General features: G+C 46.0%; 2 protein-coding genes across 4 annotated transcripts in view; one reads left to right on the top strand and one right to left on the bottom strand.

Annotated features, from left to right (window-relative positions):
• The window catches only part of LOC108240747 (dynein, cytoplasmic 1, intermediate chain 2a-like), an 18,492-nt gene extending 7,369 nt beyond the window's left edge, over positions 1-11,123 (top strand). The window contains exons 6-16 of the mRNA XM_017424444.3: positions 3,070-3,156; positions 3,335-3,497; positions 3,580-3,679; positions 4,454-4,579; positions 6,300-6,446; positions 6,528-6,641; positions 7,042-7,175; positions 8,180-8,324; positions 9,704-9,844; positions 9,933-10,058; positions 10,306-11,123. Of these exons, the coding sequence (XP_017279933.1) occupies positions 3,070-3,156; positions 3,335-3,497; positions 3,580-3,679; positions 4,454-4,579; positions 6,300-6,446; positions 6,528-6,641; positions 7,042-7,175; positions 8,180-8,324; positions 9,704-9,844; positions 9,933-10,058; positions 10,306-10,419 (1,397 nt within the window). The 3' untranslated portion in view covers positions 10,420-11,123. The remainder of the gene's footprint in view (positions 1-3,069; positions 3,157-3,334; positions 3,498-3,579; positions 3,680-4,453; positions 4,580-6,299; positions 6,447-6,527; positions 6,642-7,041; positions 7,176-8,179; positions 8,325-9,703; positions 9,845-9,932; positions 10,059-10,305) is intronic.
• LOC108240746 (calcium-binding mitochondrial carrier protein Aralar1) overlaps positions 10,762-16,632 on the bottom strand; it is a 19,414-nt gene continuing 13,543 nt past the window's right edge. For all 3 annotated transcript variants that reach the window (XM_017424440.3, XM_037975938.1, XM_037975939.1), the window contains 7 exons: positions 16,343-16,395; positions 16,047-16,127; positions 13,685-13,825; positions 12,321-12,459; positions 11,923-12,081; positions 11,718-11,808; positions 10,762-11,636 (listed from right to left, as the gene is read on the bottom strand). In XM_017424440.3, the coding sequence (XP_017279929.1) occupies positions 11,444-11,636; positions 11,718-11,808; positions 11,923-12,081; positions 12,321-12,459; positions 13,685-13,825; positions 16,047-16,127; positions 16,343-16,395 (857 nt within the window). In that variant the 3' untranslated portion in view covers positions 10,762-11,443. The remainder of the gene's footprint in view (positions 11,637-11,717; positions 11,809-11,922; positions 12,082-12,320; positions 12,460-13,684; positions 13,826-16,046; positions 16,128-16,342; positions 16,396-16,632) is intronic.

The raw sequence follows: 16,632 nt of genomic DNA, 5'->3' as shown, positions 1-16,632 counted from the left end.
CATCCCCCACCACCACCACCACCAAAAAAAAAGCTTTTATTTCTTAAGTGGTACAAAAGCCATAATTGGACTTGCTTTGAGAGAGGTGTCAGTGTATGGGACATTGCTGATCCGGGTGAATTCTGTTAAATGCAACCCACCCACCCTCGCCGCCGCTCCCCCCACCGTCTGAACATCCCCAGCGGGGTCACCAGGATCACTAGCTTTTTTCCAAATGGCCATTTTGGCTGGCAGGTGCATTATACCCTTTATTTTCAGATTGTCTGTCCACTCCTAATGCCTGGCAGGTTGATTGCTCCGGCTGCCTCACCAGGGAAAGGGCTGACGAGCACGGCCGGGACTAGCTGAAAGACAGTGATTACTGTTTTCCTTTAAGCCTGATTGAGGCCCTTGAAAGGAAAGATTTTAACCTTCTCCTGTTGGGAGTCGGGTATGGCTGCACATTGAAATGGCTTGTGTCATCAACCCAGTTCTGTAAACTCATCAGTGCTCCCAATAACCTTCGTCCTCCCCCCCTCCCCCCCAAAACCTCTATCTGAGAAAAGGATAAATCACTTTATGGACAAAGTGACAGATGACATTATCATTTAGATTATCTCAGTAGGACGGAAATTCTGGTGTGTGGTGCTGTAATCTTAGATTAACTGTATGGCTCATACGATGACAAACACCAGTAGAAACAAAGCAAGAATTCCCCCTTTCCATTTAAAAGCGTTTTGTTTTTCTTTTTACATTTAACAGCGTTTCTTGAAGACGTGTCGCTCGTCTCCTGTGAGGTAGAGCCGGTGCGCAGTTTGCCAGCTGGTGCGGCCTGTATTTTGTTGTACATTCTCTGGGGTTGAATAGGAGTCGCAGGACCTCCCGCTGGGACGGTAATTGCACAGGCTTGTCGTTCGGGGAGAGGCTTGTCTTGGGGCGGCCAGGCGGAAAACCTCTGTGCCATCCCTGTGCCACCTCTGAAGAGCACAAGACAATCCCTGCGTCACCATCTGCTTTTGCACCATGCCGTCATCTGGCCGAGTCCAATAGGATGGGCCGAGGCAGCTGCTCTACACCCTCTGCCCTGTGGCCTAGAAGGGGGCAACCTGCAACTGGGACATAGAGGAAACAGCTACACTGACAGCTAGGCTCCATTGAATGGCTGGAGTCTCATTAACAGTGGGGAACGACAGGGGTCCCTATGACAACAAGAAACCCGCTGCGCTGTGTCCCTTATAATATAAATGACAAACTTCCCCGCTTTAGAGGAGCAGGTTCTTTTTTTTTTTTTTCTTCTTCTTATTTTGAAAAGAGACATAATGCGGACAAACCAAACAAATGCAAGCCAGAGATACAAAATCACTCTGCTGCGGTGCCCCATAATCACTGGGTGGAGCTTTTTATAATAATAATAATAATAATAATAAATTTTATTTGTAACGCACCTTATATTTCAAAGAAATCTCAAAGTGCTACAGAGATTAAAAGAAAAATAAAAAATAAATAAAAATAATAATAATAGTAATAATAAAAATACAGAATAAATTGTAGGGCTTACAGTAGTACATCTTGCACCAAGTGATACCAAAACTAACAATTGAAACTAACAATTAAAACTAACAATTTAAAACAAAACTTACAGTTCTAAAAGGCCTGTTTAAAAAGGTGAGTCTTAAGACCTTTTTTAAAGGCCTCCACACCTTGTGGGGCTCTCAGGGACTCTGGAAGGGCATTCCAGAGTCGTGGAGCTACTGCCTGAAAAGCCCTATCCCCCATAGTGGCAAGTTTGGTCTTAGGTTGATGCAGGCAGTAAAAGGAGGTGGAGGAACGAAGCCTTCGAGAAGTAGCGTGCAATGAGAGGAGTTCACTAAGATAGGCAGGAGCAGCTCCATGGATGCATTGATAGGTGAGCAGACAGAGTTTGTAATGTATTCTATGTTTGATCGGTAGCCAATGAAGTGAATTAAGAACAGAAGTGATATGGTCGTATTTGCGCCTCCTCATCAGGACCCGGGCAGCACAGTTCTGAATGTGCTGGAGCTTTTGCAGGTTTTTACCAGAGGTCCCAAAGAGGAGGGCATTACAGTAGTCCAACCTTGATGAGATAAAGGCATGGATCAACCTCTCAGCATCCGGTTGGGAAAGGGAGGGGCGGAGTCTGGCGATGTTTTTAAGATGGAGGAAGGAGACTTTAGAAAGATGACGGATGTGGGAGTTGAAAGTGAGGTTAGAGTCAATCCTAACTCCAAGGTTTGTGACGGTGGTAGAAAAGGGAATATTAAGACCAAATATTGAGATACTACTGAGATTAGAGGACTGAGTTTGATGAGGGGTGCCAAGAAGGATGACATCCGTTTTATTACTGTTAAGTTGAAGAGAGTTGGCAGTCATCCATGCCTTTATCTCCTCTAAGCAAAGCTGAAGTGAAGACGGAAGAACTGTAGGAGAAGTGGAGTCCATTTTCATATACAGTTGTGTATCATCAGCATAGCAGTGAAAGGAGACCTTGTGTTTATTGATTATGTGACCTAGGGGGAGCATATAGATGGTGAAAAGGGTTGGCCCAAGGACTGACCCCTGTGGAACTCCACAAGTCACAGTATGAGTTGAAGATTTAGACTGACCCAAGGAAACATATTCAGTTCTATTGGTGAGATATGAATGAAACCATTTAAGTGCTGTACCCGAAAGTCCAATTTCTGACTGTAGCCTGTTGAGAAGGATGGTGTGATTCACTGTGTCGAAAGCAGCCGACAGGTCAAGGAGGAGGAGAAGAGATGGTGAGCCCTGGTCCGCAGTCATGAGAAGGTCGTTCATTACGCGAACCAGAGCTGTCTCTGTACTGAAACTTCTTTTATTGAAAGAAGGAAATAATAAAGGAGCAAAATAAAGTGGCCAAGAGGTGTGAAATGTCTGCAGGGAAGCGTTATTCCGCCTTCTGATCAAGTTTTTAACTCTAATTTAAATTTGCATAGTAACTGACTCTGACAAAATGTATAATCAGAAGTATAATCCACACGGGCACACGTTGATAGAGCCTAACTCAGTCTATGAGCTGAGCTTTAATGGCGTTCGCTTTCTGATCAACAGAGGAAGAAGAGGAGGAAGAAATTCCTCCAGCCCAAGCAGTCGACGAGCCTGAAACTGAGAAACTGGACCAGAAGGAAGACGATGAAGGTACTTTAATGCCATTTCTAAATAACTGAGCCACCTAAGTTTTTTTTTTTGGGGGGGGGTTCTTTGGACTTTTAAGAGTCGTTTCAGGACGGGAGTAGTTTCCCCGGCGTTGGAGGAAGCTTCTGTGTTATATTGACCCCTTAGCAGCAGGGATCTTTGTTTGTGTTTCTCTGCCAAGCACCCCCACATGAGCTCACAGAGGAGGAAAAGCTCCAGATCCTGCACTCCGAGGAGTTCACGAATTTCTTCGACCGCAGCACGCGCATCATTGAGCGCGCCCTGTCCGAGCACGTGGACGTCTTCTTCGACTACAGTGGTCGTGACCGGAAGGAGAAGGAGGGGTAAAAACAATTTGACATGCTTAATTCTTATTGGAAGTCGAACTGTTTATTGATTTGTGGTGCTGTTTTGTTTTTTCTTTAGGGAAACTCAGGCTGGTGCAAAGCTCTCACTTACCAGGCAGTTCATGGACGAGCGCTGGTCCAAACATCGTGTCGTTACCTGCCTGGACTGGTCTCCCCAGGTGATTTTTCTCTGACCGTCCTTTCATTAATAAAACCAGTTTTAAAAACTCTCATCTCAAAGCACCATTGAACAGTTGTTCAGTTTCAATTTTCTTTTTCCTGTCAAAATAAAAACAATCTAATTGGCCTTTAAAATACCTTGGATAATGTTTTATGATTATGTTGCTCGAGTTTGACAGCATTTCTTTCAGCCACAGCTCCCTTAGGAAAAAGTAGGTTCTGTCCCATACAGATTGTCACTGAGCTGTAAGATGTAATGATTTGTTTCCTCTGGTGTCTAAGGTCATTTTATTCCTGATTCTGCAACGACATGTGACAGTGATTGAACACCAACTCTTTGCTCACAGCAACACTAACACCTTTGTGGCACTTAAGAGGATGCAAAGATTCAAGAGTCCGAGTTAAGCTGCTCGTTTATGTTCAGAGAATGTTTCTTTTGTATGTTTTTGATGGAGATTTACATTGGTTTGCATGGTAAAAAAAAAAAAAAATCTTCTTTGAGCCTTTTAAATCTGCCACCGTGTTTATCCGAGCCCCTGCAGAACTGTCCCGTTTAGTTAAAATGATGAAAAGGAATAAAAAATAATTACTGAAGTTCTCAGAAGGGCTAGGGGACTTAAATGAGTCTTGAAGGGGAGGATTAGTCATTCTTGAAGGCGGTCAGCAGTGCCACGTAGAGCAGCCAAGCCTTAGGGGCACGTCTGCCTCCTCTTAAAATTCATTCAGTCAGATTTTAGATATTTGTTTGCTTTTTTTTCTTCTTTTTCTAACAGTATCCTGAGCTCCTGGTTGCCTCGTACAACAACAACGAGGAGGCTCCGCACGAGCCGGACGGCGTGGCTTTAGTCTGGAACATGAAGTACAAGAAAGCTACACCCGAGTATGTCTTCCACTGTCAGGTACTAAAACCAGTGTCCCCCCCCCTTGAATTCTCCTGTCTCTGTTTCTCTCCCCCACTGGCTCCAGCGTGCATGGAACATGGCCAAGTGTTCCCCTTTGCTCGCCCTCTTTCCTCTGCTCCCACAGCCCTCTCCTGCCTTCGTTCACACTGTGAGTTCAGCGAGCTGGCATTCGCCTCCGCCGCCACATTTCTCCACAAACACATGTTCTGGAGAAGACCCACGGTGCAAGGGCTGAATGCAATCCAAGCGCTGCGGCGGGATTAAGTGCGTGGGGCAGGGCTGGTTATCATGTGCATCTAAACAAGGGCTCTGTGTTCCGACAAGCAAGCTGGGAGAGCAGTTGAGCTCCGTCTCTGTGCTCAGCCTTATTATAATGCCTGCCCCGGGGCTCCTTCTCCAAGACGAGTTGAGTAGAACCACATGTTGCCTTCAGAGCGGATGTCGTCGTAGGCATACTGCTAAGATGAATCAAGCTGAACAGAAGTGTGAAGGCAGTTTTCTTTGTGCCTGCAAGCTGGCTGCAATAGTTTTCTTTTTTTTTTTTTTTTTTTGTCATGACTTTTGTCAACTAAGTTTTCTAGAAAAAAAATGGTGGTTTTGATAGCTGAGAGTGTAAGGGTGTCGGGCCACCTTATTCGCAATCAAATACTAAAAGTACTTGATTACTGTGTTATGTGCAAGTAATAAACGACTCGTTTAGCTGCATACTAAGTAAAGGGGGCAGGCTTACCTAAAGGATGGCACTAAATGAGAAAAAGATGATGGAAGTCAATTGAAAACATCCAGTTATTTACCAAATTTTTTAATTTCCCCAAAAAAAAGCATTATTTTAATGCTTATTTTAAAAAGCTCTTCTGTGATCAGCTTGAACTGAAAGCATCTGACTGGAGCTTTTATGAATTGGGCCAATTTTAGACCAAATGTTGGATATGTTGTCTGTAGGGAATGTAGATATGGGACTTCTGGTTCTTTGTTCCATCATTAAATGCATTATTTTGTCTGCTTGTTGTAAACTTTATTGAGAAAGTAGACACGTTCATCAAAAACACACCGTGCTGACCATTGGTTCTATGGATAATTTAAAATCTTATGTAGTTTTGTTCGTAGAAAGAAGACTAATCTGCTCTGAGTTCTGGGTAAAATAAGGGTTTTCTAATTAAAAACAAGACCGATAAAGCAATCACTTCAACTTGGCTCTTTTCACGCAAAAAAAAAAAATCAGATTTTTGAGAGCGTTTCGTAAATAAAAAGGCAAACCTGTGTGACCATCCGGACGCCGACTGGTGCAGAGATCGTTGCTGTAGCTGCACAGCTCGGCTCATCAGTAATACTCAGGAATGCTCGTTTGGAGCCGTAAAAACGAATGACGAAGTCCTCATCGCGGCGTGCTCCCAGCAGGGCTTTTGTTTTTCCACCAGTCTGCAACACGGTTATCAAACCACAAAGTATGAGCCATGTTTTCCCCCTCAGTTTCAGGTATTTACAGTCAGCCAACGGATGCTATTGCTTGCTGCCACGGAAGCGAAAATCAGCTTGTGTCACCGATTGTTGCCATGGAAACACAGGAGCTCGGAGTCAGTTCACAGGAGACTGAAACGCTCTTCTTCATTTCGTCCAATTGTATTCTGTCAACTTAAACAGCGTAGACCCAATAGTTTGATTAGATTCGACGTGGCGATGACCGAACCGTCTTACGCTCCTTCCTCTGTTATCACAGTCTGCCGTCATGTCGGCCTCGTTTGCGAAGTTCCACCCGAACGTTGTGGTCGGAGGCACGTACTCGGGGCAGATCGTGCTGTGGGACAACAGGAGCAACAAGAGGACCCCGGTGCAGAGGACTCCCCTGTCAGCAGCAGCACACACGGTACTGTGAGCACTGGCGGGCTCGGCCTGATTTATATTCAGCGTAATGTACGCTCCGGTTTCACCTTCCTTGTCTTTGCAGCACCCGGTGTATTGTGTAAATGTAGTCGGCACCCAGAACGCCAACAACCTGATTAGCATCTCCACGGATGGCAAGATGTGCTCCTGGAGTCTGGATATGCTCTCTCAGCCACAGGTGACATGTATATCTGAAGAATTAAAGGAAAAAGTTTGACTTCTAAAGGAGGAAGCATATTTATTATTAATAGCACACACTGTTCCTTATGTTCTAGCTGAATTGTCATTTTGGCTAGCCTCTTTAAGATTCCAGTTTGGTATTTCCCCCTTTTTTATTTTCTTATGCAACTCATTTTTCAATTTGAAGGAAATTATTTTTGCCAGCTGTGTCATTACATTTGTGCAGCCAAGACCCTAATGCTAGTGCTAGTTGAACTAGGATTATGCGTTTCAAAAATAAAAACTAAAAAAGCTGTCAAGTGATTTTTATAGGTTGTGTTTGGCAGAACACGTGTTAGCGTAAAGCCTGAATCGGGAGCTTGTCACGGATGTTATTCCACGTTCCCTCCCTGCTGCAGGACAGCATGGAGCTCGTGTTCAAGCAGTCCAAAGCTGTGGCCGTCACCTCCATGTCGTTCCCTCTCGGAGACGTCAACAACTTTGTGGTGGGCAGCGAGGACGGCTCCGTCTACATGTCATGTCGTCATGGAAGGTGCGTCTGCCCCCCTGCGTCAGACCCCGGCAGGAAACCGAGGCAACTTGTTGGGCCCACCTAGGACCGAGTGTCAAATAAATAAAGCCCACTCACTTCCCAGTGCAACCCAAATCCAGCACTTGATCTCCTGCTGTTTGAGGTTTCACTGCTGCCCAGTCATCCTGTTTTTCTTTTCTGCTTGTCAGTTGTGTTTGTAAAGGTCGTTCAATATAAACAGGGCACACATGCAGGGGAAACAAATCATTTTTTCCCCCCTGTTCTCTCTCCCCTCTCTTGCTCAGTATGTTTCCCTGGGTGAGACAGTTTGTTTACAGTAAGTTATCCCGGGGAGAATTAAAACTGCAGTTCATCCCACAATGTCCTCATTCGAGAGACCGGGGGCTTCTCTCATGGTGGAAGGTCGTCAGCGGAGAAATGTGGCTTAAATCACAGCTGCCACTGAGCAACATGTCAGCCGTCCTCGTAGTAAAACCCAGAGTCCACAGAGAGGGCATAGCTGCTAGGTTTTTGCGCAACAGAATCACCTCTGTAATTGGGGGAATAATTTTCCACCTCATTTACAATGGTGTGATACTCTCATCGCAGTTAATAATGCATAAGCATCACTCATGCTGAGTATTTACCCCTCTACATTAATTATCAGAGCCTCAGTTGGATAACAGCTCTGAAACATGTGGCTGAAGGGACACGAGCACTTTTTGCCTCCCTGCTGGTAATTACATGATATAAGTAAATGATTGCTGCGAACATGTCCAGGAGAGGTCCATCTGCACCTGTTGCTTTCTTTCATGCTTAATGAAATGCCTGAACAGCTACAAGCAGCAGCGCAAACCGGTAACCTTTCAGATGAAAACAAAATGTTTTTTTCTAATGTTTCTGCATGTTTAAACGCTCCAGCCAAGGGTCAGTCCCCCCCCCCCCCATCTGTTGCTTTCAAAGATGAAATCATCGCTCTCAGTTGGTTTTTGTCAGCGCGTCTCATCTTTGTTTTGCCCCCACAGCAAAGCGGGGATCAGTGAGATGTTCGAGGGTCACCATGGCCCCATCACAGGAATCCACTGCCACACAGCTGCAGGGCCTCTGGACTTCTCCCACCTGTTTGTTACCTCTTCCTTCGACTGGACGGTCAAGCTGTGGAGCACCAAGGTACTCAGCGTAAAATTAACGTTTAGGTTTGTTTAGCTGTATGTAAGTATTTGGCTACTTGAATTCAGGGGTTTGGGTGAGGCTCCTGGTCTCCGGTGATGGGCAGTTTTACGCTTCCAGCTTTATAACAATCCTTCAGGGGAGGCCCTTTTCTGTTCCAACATGGTTCCATCAAACAAGGAGTACTAAAAAACAGTTTGAGTTTGGTGTGGGAGAACTTGGCCCAAACAGAGTCCTGACCTCAACCCCATCGAGCACCTAGAGCAGCGATCCCCAACCTTTTTAGCTCCACGGACCGGTTCATTATCAGACAGTATTTTCACGGACCGGCCTTTAAAGGTGTGGCGGATAAATGCAACAAAATAAAATGATACGAGCGTCATGAAAACGGGTTTAAAAAAACATAATAAACGTAAGTCCAACGTGTCCTTGCAGCTTTGTTAGCTGCGTCCTGGTGTTGCATTATCAACATGAAGAACAGCCTCTCCTCCTCCTAATGTTCTCTGTGTTTAAACATGCCCTTCAAAATAAGAGACACCACAAAGAATACAACTCACCATAACGCTGAATCAGTGGGAGCCCTGAGCCTGTTTCTCAGCAACCAGACGGTCCCATCTAGGGCGTCCAGAGACGTTTGTTTTTTACTCGTTTCGCTGCTTGTTGGTTTGTTTTTAGCGGTAACGGATCACGTGACCTAGATAAGCGTTCTGACACACATCAAGAGGGAGTCATAGATGGATGTAGAAGAGAGAATCTGGTCAGTTTTCAAAATAAATGTCCTTCAGACTCCGAAAATGAATAAAAAATGAAATACTGTAAGTTAATTATTCTTTCTGTGTGGCCCGGTTCCAAATGATCCAAAGACCGGTACCGGTCCGTGGCCCGGGTGTTGGGGACCTCTGACCTAGAGGACAAACTGGAACAAATTACAAGCTGGACCTTCTGATCCAACATCAATGCCTGGCGTCTTAAATGCGCTACAGAATAAACGGGCACAAATTCCCACAGAAAAATGCCAAAAGTGGTATGGAAAGCCCTTTAAGGAGAGAGGCGGTTTTAGCCGTGTGGAGCTGGGGCACCACACAGTCCTTCGATGTGGTCAAATGCTTTTAAATTAGCCCAACATGAAATGTGCTGCCTGAGTTCGATCATCCTTGATATTTTTAATTAAATATAATGTAATGAACGCACTTTGCACTCGGTTAAACTGACGCAGCCTCTGAAACCTGCCGGCTTGCTTTATATTGAGTCTTAATCTGTTCACCTCACACATGCATCTCTTTATGCTTCCGTATAATAAAACATTACAGCAAACGGCGCCGAGTGAAGACGCATTCATTTGAATAAATCAGCGCCGCCGTGCCTCCTCTCTCCCGCAGAACAATAAGCCACTGTACTCGTTTGAAGACAACTCTGATTACGTGTATGACGTCATGTGGTCGCCGACGCACCCAGCGCTGTTTGCCTGCGTGGACGGAGTCGGCCACCTCGACCTGTGGAACCTGAACAATGACACAGAGGTATTCAGAACTCAAAGCGTTTTGTGTTTGCATATTTCCTCTAGTTACTGTACGCTGTTTTTTTTGTTGTTGTTTTGTTTTGTTTCAGGTGCCCACTGCCAGCGTCACAGTAGAGGGTAACCCAGCTCTCAACAGGATCAGATGGGCTCATTCAGGCAGAGAAATCGCCGTGGGAGACTCTGACGGACAAGTTCTCGTGTATGATGTTGGAGAGGTAAGCAAACATCACAGCTAATGCAGTTTGATGTAATTACTTGTGCGTGCTTTGTTGCAGACACGAGCGATTAATTACCCAGCATGGCCACTTTACTCTAATGAGATTACTTAAAAGAGCACCTCAAAGATTTAAATAACTATCCTGAGCAGCTCCAGTCTGTTATTTAGCCATTATCGATACGAACGGACGCCGCCCGTTACGTGCAGATTGAGTCACGCCTCCGCTGTGCCCCTCCCCCTCGCAGCAAACCGCCGTTCCGCGAAGCGACGAGTGGACCCGCTTCGTTCACACGCTGACGGAGATCAACGAGAACAGAGACGACGCCGAGGAGCTGGCGGCTCAGCGTCTGGCTGCTTGAGCTCGGCGGCGCCGGGCGCAGCGTTTGAGGGACCAGTTAGATGTCAGTTCCGCGCTGACGGAAGGAGAAAGCTGTAATACCGCGACTGAAAGAAAGAGAAGTCATATCAGAAAGAAGTTTAGACATCGGATATTCTACATTCTTCCTAAATAGACACCTGGTCAGTTAGCTGGACCATCACCAGTCTTCCTCAGACATCAGGGCTACCAACCTCAGACACTAACATTAAGCCATATTTACAAAAATAAGGTGTTTTTTTCTCTATTCAGCCAGATGCCTTAACGTTACCCTTCATCATTTAAAGCAGAAGAGCCTTAATTTTGATTTTTTTTCAAGCCAAACTTTTAAAAAAGTCAGTCATACTGTAGCTGTTGTTGATTTCCAGATTCAGTCAAACAATCACGCCTGTAAACATCCAGGATTGTAATCATCTCATAGCTGTAGCTGAAGTTGTCATCTCTGCTCCTGTCGACTTGATAATGTTCACTTGTTCGTAGAATGGGGAAATGTCCAGACTTTGTATTTGTTTTCTAATAATCAGTGGGGCTGGATGCCTAAAAAGGACGATGCCGGACGCCGGTTCTGCTCCGTGACGGGATCTGAAAGCTCAAAGCTCGGTGTCCAAACTGGGAATGTACTTTTCACAGTAGAAACACTTTGAATGATTTATTTCAATAAAATACAATAAATACACTTAAATTATTCCCCCATTGTCCCTGGTTATAATTTCAAAATAAATATTTTGAAAATATCTGTACATCTTTGATTTTTAAAGGTAGCTGGCACATGCACACCAAAGCTATCACACACCAGGAGGAAAAAAAAAAAAAAAAGAGCAGTAACAATCATTTGCTGAGCCATAATGTCCCTCTGTTGAGAAGTACAATATGTACAGTAAAAGTGTGCAAGCATTGCAAAACAAAATAATCCAAAAAGCCATACCCATGCAGCATTTAGAGTAGAACAGTCGGTCAGATACGTTGACAGGAAGCGGAGGAACATGCAGCCCTCGCGGTCGACCTGTTTAGGAGGCCTGAGGCGCTGGTTGGCCCGTCGCATCCCCGGCCGTTCTGAACTTGGGCAGGTGCAAGCCAAACTTCCTCTCCACGCCAGCAAAGGTCGCGGCGGCCAGGCGGTAGCCGCCCACGTGGTCGGCGGTCACGGACGGGTAGTCCTTCACCGTGGGTTTGGGAACGGGCTCTGAGCCGGTGGGTCGGCTGAAGAAAGAGCCCAGTTAGAGTTCCCCGTGTCACGCAGGGAGAGGGTTGTTTTTTCATCTGTACAGTCGGAGTACTTACTGTCCTCCAAAATCGACGTAGAAGAATCTCTGTAACAGTTCGTAGGTCACCAGGGTTACACCGAACTGCGGAGACGATCTGAAGACTCGAGCTAACAGGAGGTAGAAGTATTTCTGAGGTCAGCGAAACAACTAAACACTTCTTCCATTTCCAGTCCTTAAAGCTCCTGGAGGACAATAAATGTGTGTATGCATGAGTGTTCTACCTCCTGCGCCTTTCCAAAATGCCCTGAAGCCTTCCTCTCTGAGAATCTTCCTGAAACAGTCGATGACTCCGCTGTATGTCGTCTGGCCCGCTCGAGCCGCCACCTGGAGCCTGGTTTTGATGACATCGGCAGGGGTCACCAGCGATGCCGCCGGCACACCTTGTTTGTCACAGAAAACACATAATGAAGCACTTTGACTATGCGCAAATTGCGCCGCGCTCCCGATATCCCCGCCGCAGCGCCACGCAGGGACTGAAATGGCTATACCCTCGTGGTGCGGTGCAGCAGAGGAGCTCAATATATAAAGCCAGGCTGTTGATGAGGGGGGGGGACGACAACAACGTGACGCGTCCCTTTTACGAAAACGGCGACGTCTGAGTTTTCCAGATGTTTGTTACCTGCGATAGCTCCGGCAGTGAGCAGCTGCAGGGCCCCCAGCCTTCCCTCGTCATCCGCCAGCTTCCCCTTGGTGTGGGCGTAGACGGGGAAGTAGATGGCTGAGAAGGGGATGTCACGCAGAAAGCAAGCTTTGGCTCCCTGACGGGGGAAAAAATAAAATAAAGAAAATTGTAATCATCTCAAGGGCTGATGAACAGGCAAAGACAGAGGTAGAGCTGGTTTGTCTGGAGGGATTAGGAGGCTGGGGAGGTGATTTATTCCTCCAACAGGGGGGCTTTAGTATTGATGATGGAGCTAAAGAGCCCCAGGGGCCGCTGAAGAGCTGGGCCTCAAAAGACAGATCCATCACGGGGACACAGCAGCAACACAGGCTTCAGTGTGTTGGCTTCTTTTACCTAAAGGAAGCCAACCTTTAAACACACACAGGCTGCCACTCATTACAGCAGAGTACGAACACACGACTCCGAGCTCGGCCGTAAAGCCACGAGGCTCTGGAGAGGAGCAGTAGCGAAGCGTAATCCCTCGCTAATCCGCCATCGGCCGCTGGCTGCAGATCTGTCGGCGCGTTTAACGCCGTTTTGGAAAAATTGCAAACAGTCGACAATGCGGCGTTTTGATGTTCGGAGTCCTGTTTCTGATCACAATTAACGTTTGGCGCAAACACGCCGCTGCCTGTTCGAATACAGAAGTGCTTCTGCGACAGCTGACACGGATGAAACAAACCGAACAAGCTCCAGAGCTTGTGTTTATTTTTTAACAGAAAATATTTATGACTCACGACTTACATGACTTTTTATTATATTTATTTACCAACCACAGGTACCTGAGGACGTTCACAGTTAGGCTAAAACTACCTTTTATCCAATTAAGTTAAAAAAATTAGCTGATTGACTAAACTGTGCTGACAATCCATTGATTTATGAACTCTGAGGACTTGATACTTTTCTATACAATTTTGATAATTTCAAACAGCATTGCATCCTACAACGCATTAAAAGTTTAAAGCAATAGTTCAAATCTCTCAAAATGGCGTTCTGTAGAAAGGTTATGAACTCTTATTGTCTTACCTGTTGTAGACAGCTCTTTGATCGACCTCAGTTTGGAGAAATAAAGATTAATTCTGACCTGATTGACAAGCTAACCGCTAGTCCCAACCCGTTTTTCCTCTAAACTGAGGTCGTTCACAGAGCTACCTACAACAGGTAAGATATTAACTGTTCATAACCTTTCCACTGAACCATCACTGTAAAGTGGAGCAAAAAGCGATGTTGTTATTGCGTCTCTGGCCCTTTTCCTGTCCTTGTGTGACGTTGGCAGAGGTGGACTCTGCGGGCGTCGCGGAGCTGCAGAGGTGCTGACCCACCTTGTACAGCCCGAGGAAGCCCAGGTCCCTCACAACGTTCAGGGCGCTGACCCTGGGGCCCGTGGTGATCTCTCCCGCCACCTGCAGTCGGATCTTAACGATCTCCAGAGGATTGGTGAAAATCACCTGGGATGCTCCAGCCTGTAGGACGCAGCCAACAAACAAACAAACTGGATCTGAATTTCTTTTCTTTTTTCATTTTTAATTGCAGACATTTATGTTTCTGAGTGTTATCAGAGGCATGAACTCGGGGTGAGGCTGGTGATGGTGTGTAAGCATTTTTCCATGTAGGAATTTTTGAGAATTATCTCAGTAAACTTCAGCACAAAAGATACTTTATTTCCACCCTGATCCCATGCTTTCAGGACGGCCTTGACAGAAGGAGGGGAAAAAAGCAGGCATTGATAGAAGGACAACTGGGGTCGGGAAAAGTCCCGGTTCGTGGTCGGGAAGCTCTGACCCTGGCACCAGCCCTCTGCCCCCCCATCGCCCCCCCCTGAGGCACCTCCTGTGGCAGGGTGAGCGGCCCAGCCTGGCCTCGCCCTGCACACTTCCCCAATTCACCCCCTTCGTTCCCAGGGGAGAGCCCTGATTCACCGGTACGGCTCGAGGTCCAGGAAAGCAGTGCCCCGAAGGCATGGCACCCTCTGACTCGGGCACATTTATCACCCTCCCCAAATCTAATCAGGCCCCAGGATGGCTGCTGCTGACACTCAGGGCAGGGGTCTTATCTGTAAACATCCGAGCAAAGGGCTAAAAAAAGCTCTGGTCCGTTTAGTCTTTTTTTCAAAGAGGAGGAGTAATATCCGCTCCTCTGAAGATGGATGCGCTCGGCTCCTCTCTTTCATCTTCTTCAGCAATAACTCAACCAGTTATCAGATTAACCTGAATGTAAACTTTCGTGCGCGTGCAGAACAACTGTCAGAAACCCCTCCGAATCGACCGAGGAAACCCAAATTCTCGTCGCGTCTCCAGAGCGGAGACGTCTTTGTCCCGCGGGCGGACCTGCGCAGGGACCACGCCTCAGGTTTGTGCCCCGTTGTCAAACTCAATCACGCTGAGCTTAGGCCGCGCTCCGTCCAGAAAGCCTCCAGGGCCTCCTCCTCCAATTACGCTCTGACAGAGGTCGCGACCTCGAGGACCCCGGTCCTCTGAGCCCAACCTGCAGCCTCCACGCGTCCCACCTCTTTCATTTCCACGCAGTGGAGAGGCACAGCGATGGCATTACATCTTTAATCCCGTGTCGCTCTCAGAAAATGTTACCAAGCTGCAAATGAGCCCAGATGTGGAAATTCCCCCCCAAAAAAGAAAAAAATCCCACCTGACCGTGCAGACTGATCTAGAGTTTGGGTCTCAGGTTCGTCTCGGCCAGCGGACACGAGAGGCAGAACAATACGCCTTCAGTCTCAGTGCAAGAAAACTAAAGCTCTGAATAAATCACTTGGATTTGCCAGAATACCAGCTGGTGTAATTCTCATTAAATCCAGAATAAACACTTGACGAAGATCCAAATGATGATGAAATGTTTTTTTCCTTTTCTTCTACTTTACACACACACAAAAAAAAAATCCTTTTCTTCATATAATGTAAGCTTGTTTTAAAGTAATTAACAGAAAAGGAAGTGAAGTAGTACAATGTTAAAAAATAAATATTCAATTACAACTGAAAACTAGTCTGAGAAAAGAAAAAAAAAGCTACTTATCAGCAGAAAATGTAGTAACGTAGTTTTAGGCAATGATGTCACATGTCTTGTGCTCAAACTATGTGGTGAGCACGATGCTCAGCTACTACCACACCAAGTTTTAGCTCAATATATGTAAAATCAGCCGACTTATAGCCACTTATGTGTTTTCTAAGGTCAGCTGGCTGTGGCCGCCATCTTGAATCCAGTTGCCTCCAAAGGTTGATCAGTTTGTAGACGTTGGCCCAGGGATTGCTTCCTGCACGTTTTATTATTAAATCTGATATTTTTTGCTAACGGTATAGACAAACGAGAACACGGACTCGTGGCGAAAAACGTCATCGCTTCCTGTTCGCCTTCAGCGGCGGGGCGACAACGAGCTCGGACTGAATCTGAGGCTGAACACCGCAGGCGTCCGGTCGGTTCAGAGCTGTTTCTGCAGCACGAGAGGTTTAATGTTGTATTAATACAACACATGAATATTTAAATATCGGCTCAGAATACCACCATGAAACACTAATCGTCATTAATTGCCTGCTAAGTTTGAATCATTTTTGCTTACATGTCTCTTCGGCTCACTAACACAACGTTCTAATTATTTGAAATCAAGCCCACTTTGTCTCTTCGGTCTTAGTTTAGTTTACCGGCAGAATTTATAAAAATCACTAAAATAATCCTTACACATCCACCAGCGAGAATCTCCGCTGTTAGAGGGATGGTATCGTCTTCTGTGGTGAACTTGTCTCTGACGAAATCATTCACCTGGGGGGGAAAAAAACGAAAAGAAGGAAGGCATTAAAAGAAGAAGAAGAAGGCAAATGAGACACAATCTTCGAAGCAAAAGGCATTAATGTTAACTTGAGCTGCAGTCACATCTTGATTGCGGAGATTCTTCCTGCACCGTGCGTGTTTTTCATTCACAGCGAATCACTCAGAGCAACTTTCTGAACACTGAGCTACGCGGCGGAATGACTTGCCGTGAGTTTGATAGCTTTCTCCGGGGCGACGCCGATGAGCTGCGGGAGGAGACCTGCAAAATATTATTCATAGATACCATCAGAATACCTGACAGAGACAAAGTCTGCCTTGAAATGAATGCACCATTTTTTTTTCCCCCTGCGCTGAATGAGTACATCCACGCAGAGCTAGAACAATATAAGCTGCAGGGTTTCTGCGAGCGTAAAACAAACCCATAAATATTTACAGATGGCGGCTGATACATGCGGCACAAAGATCCTATTGAGGAGTAACCAAAAAAAAAAAAAAA

The sequence above is a fragment of the Kryptolebias marmoratus genome, linkage group LG6, assembly GCF_001649575.2.
Source record: "Kryptolebias marmoratus isolate JLee-2015 linkage group LG6, ASM164957v2, whole genome shotgun sequence".
Classification (NCBI taxonomy): Eukaryota; Metazoa; Chordata; class Actinopteri; order Cyprinodontiformes; family Rivulidae; genus Kryptolebias; species Kryptolebias marmoratus.
Note: the sequence above shows the minus strand (reverse complement) of the source record. Positions and strands in the feature narration are given on the sequence as shown.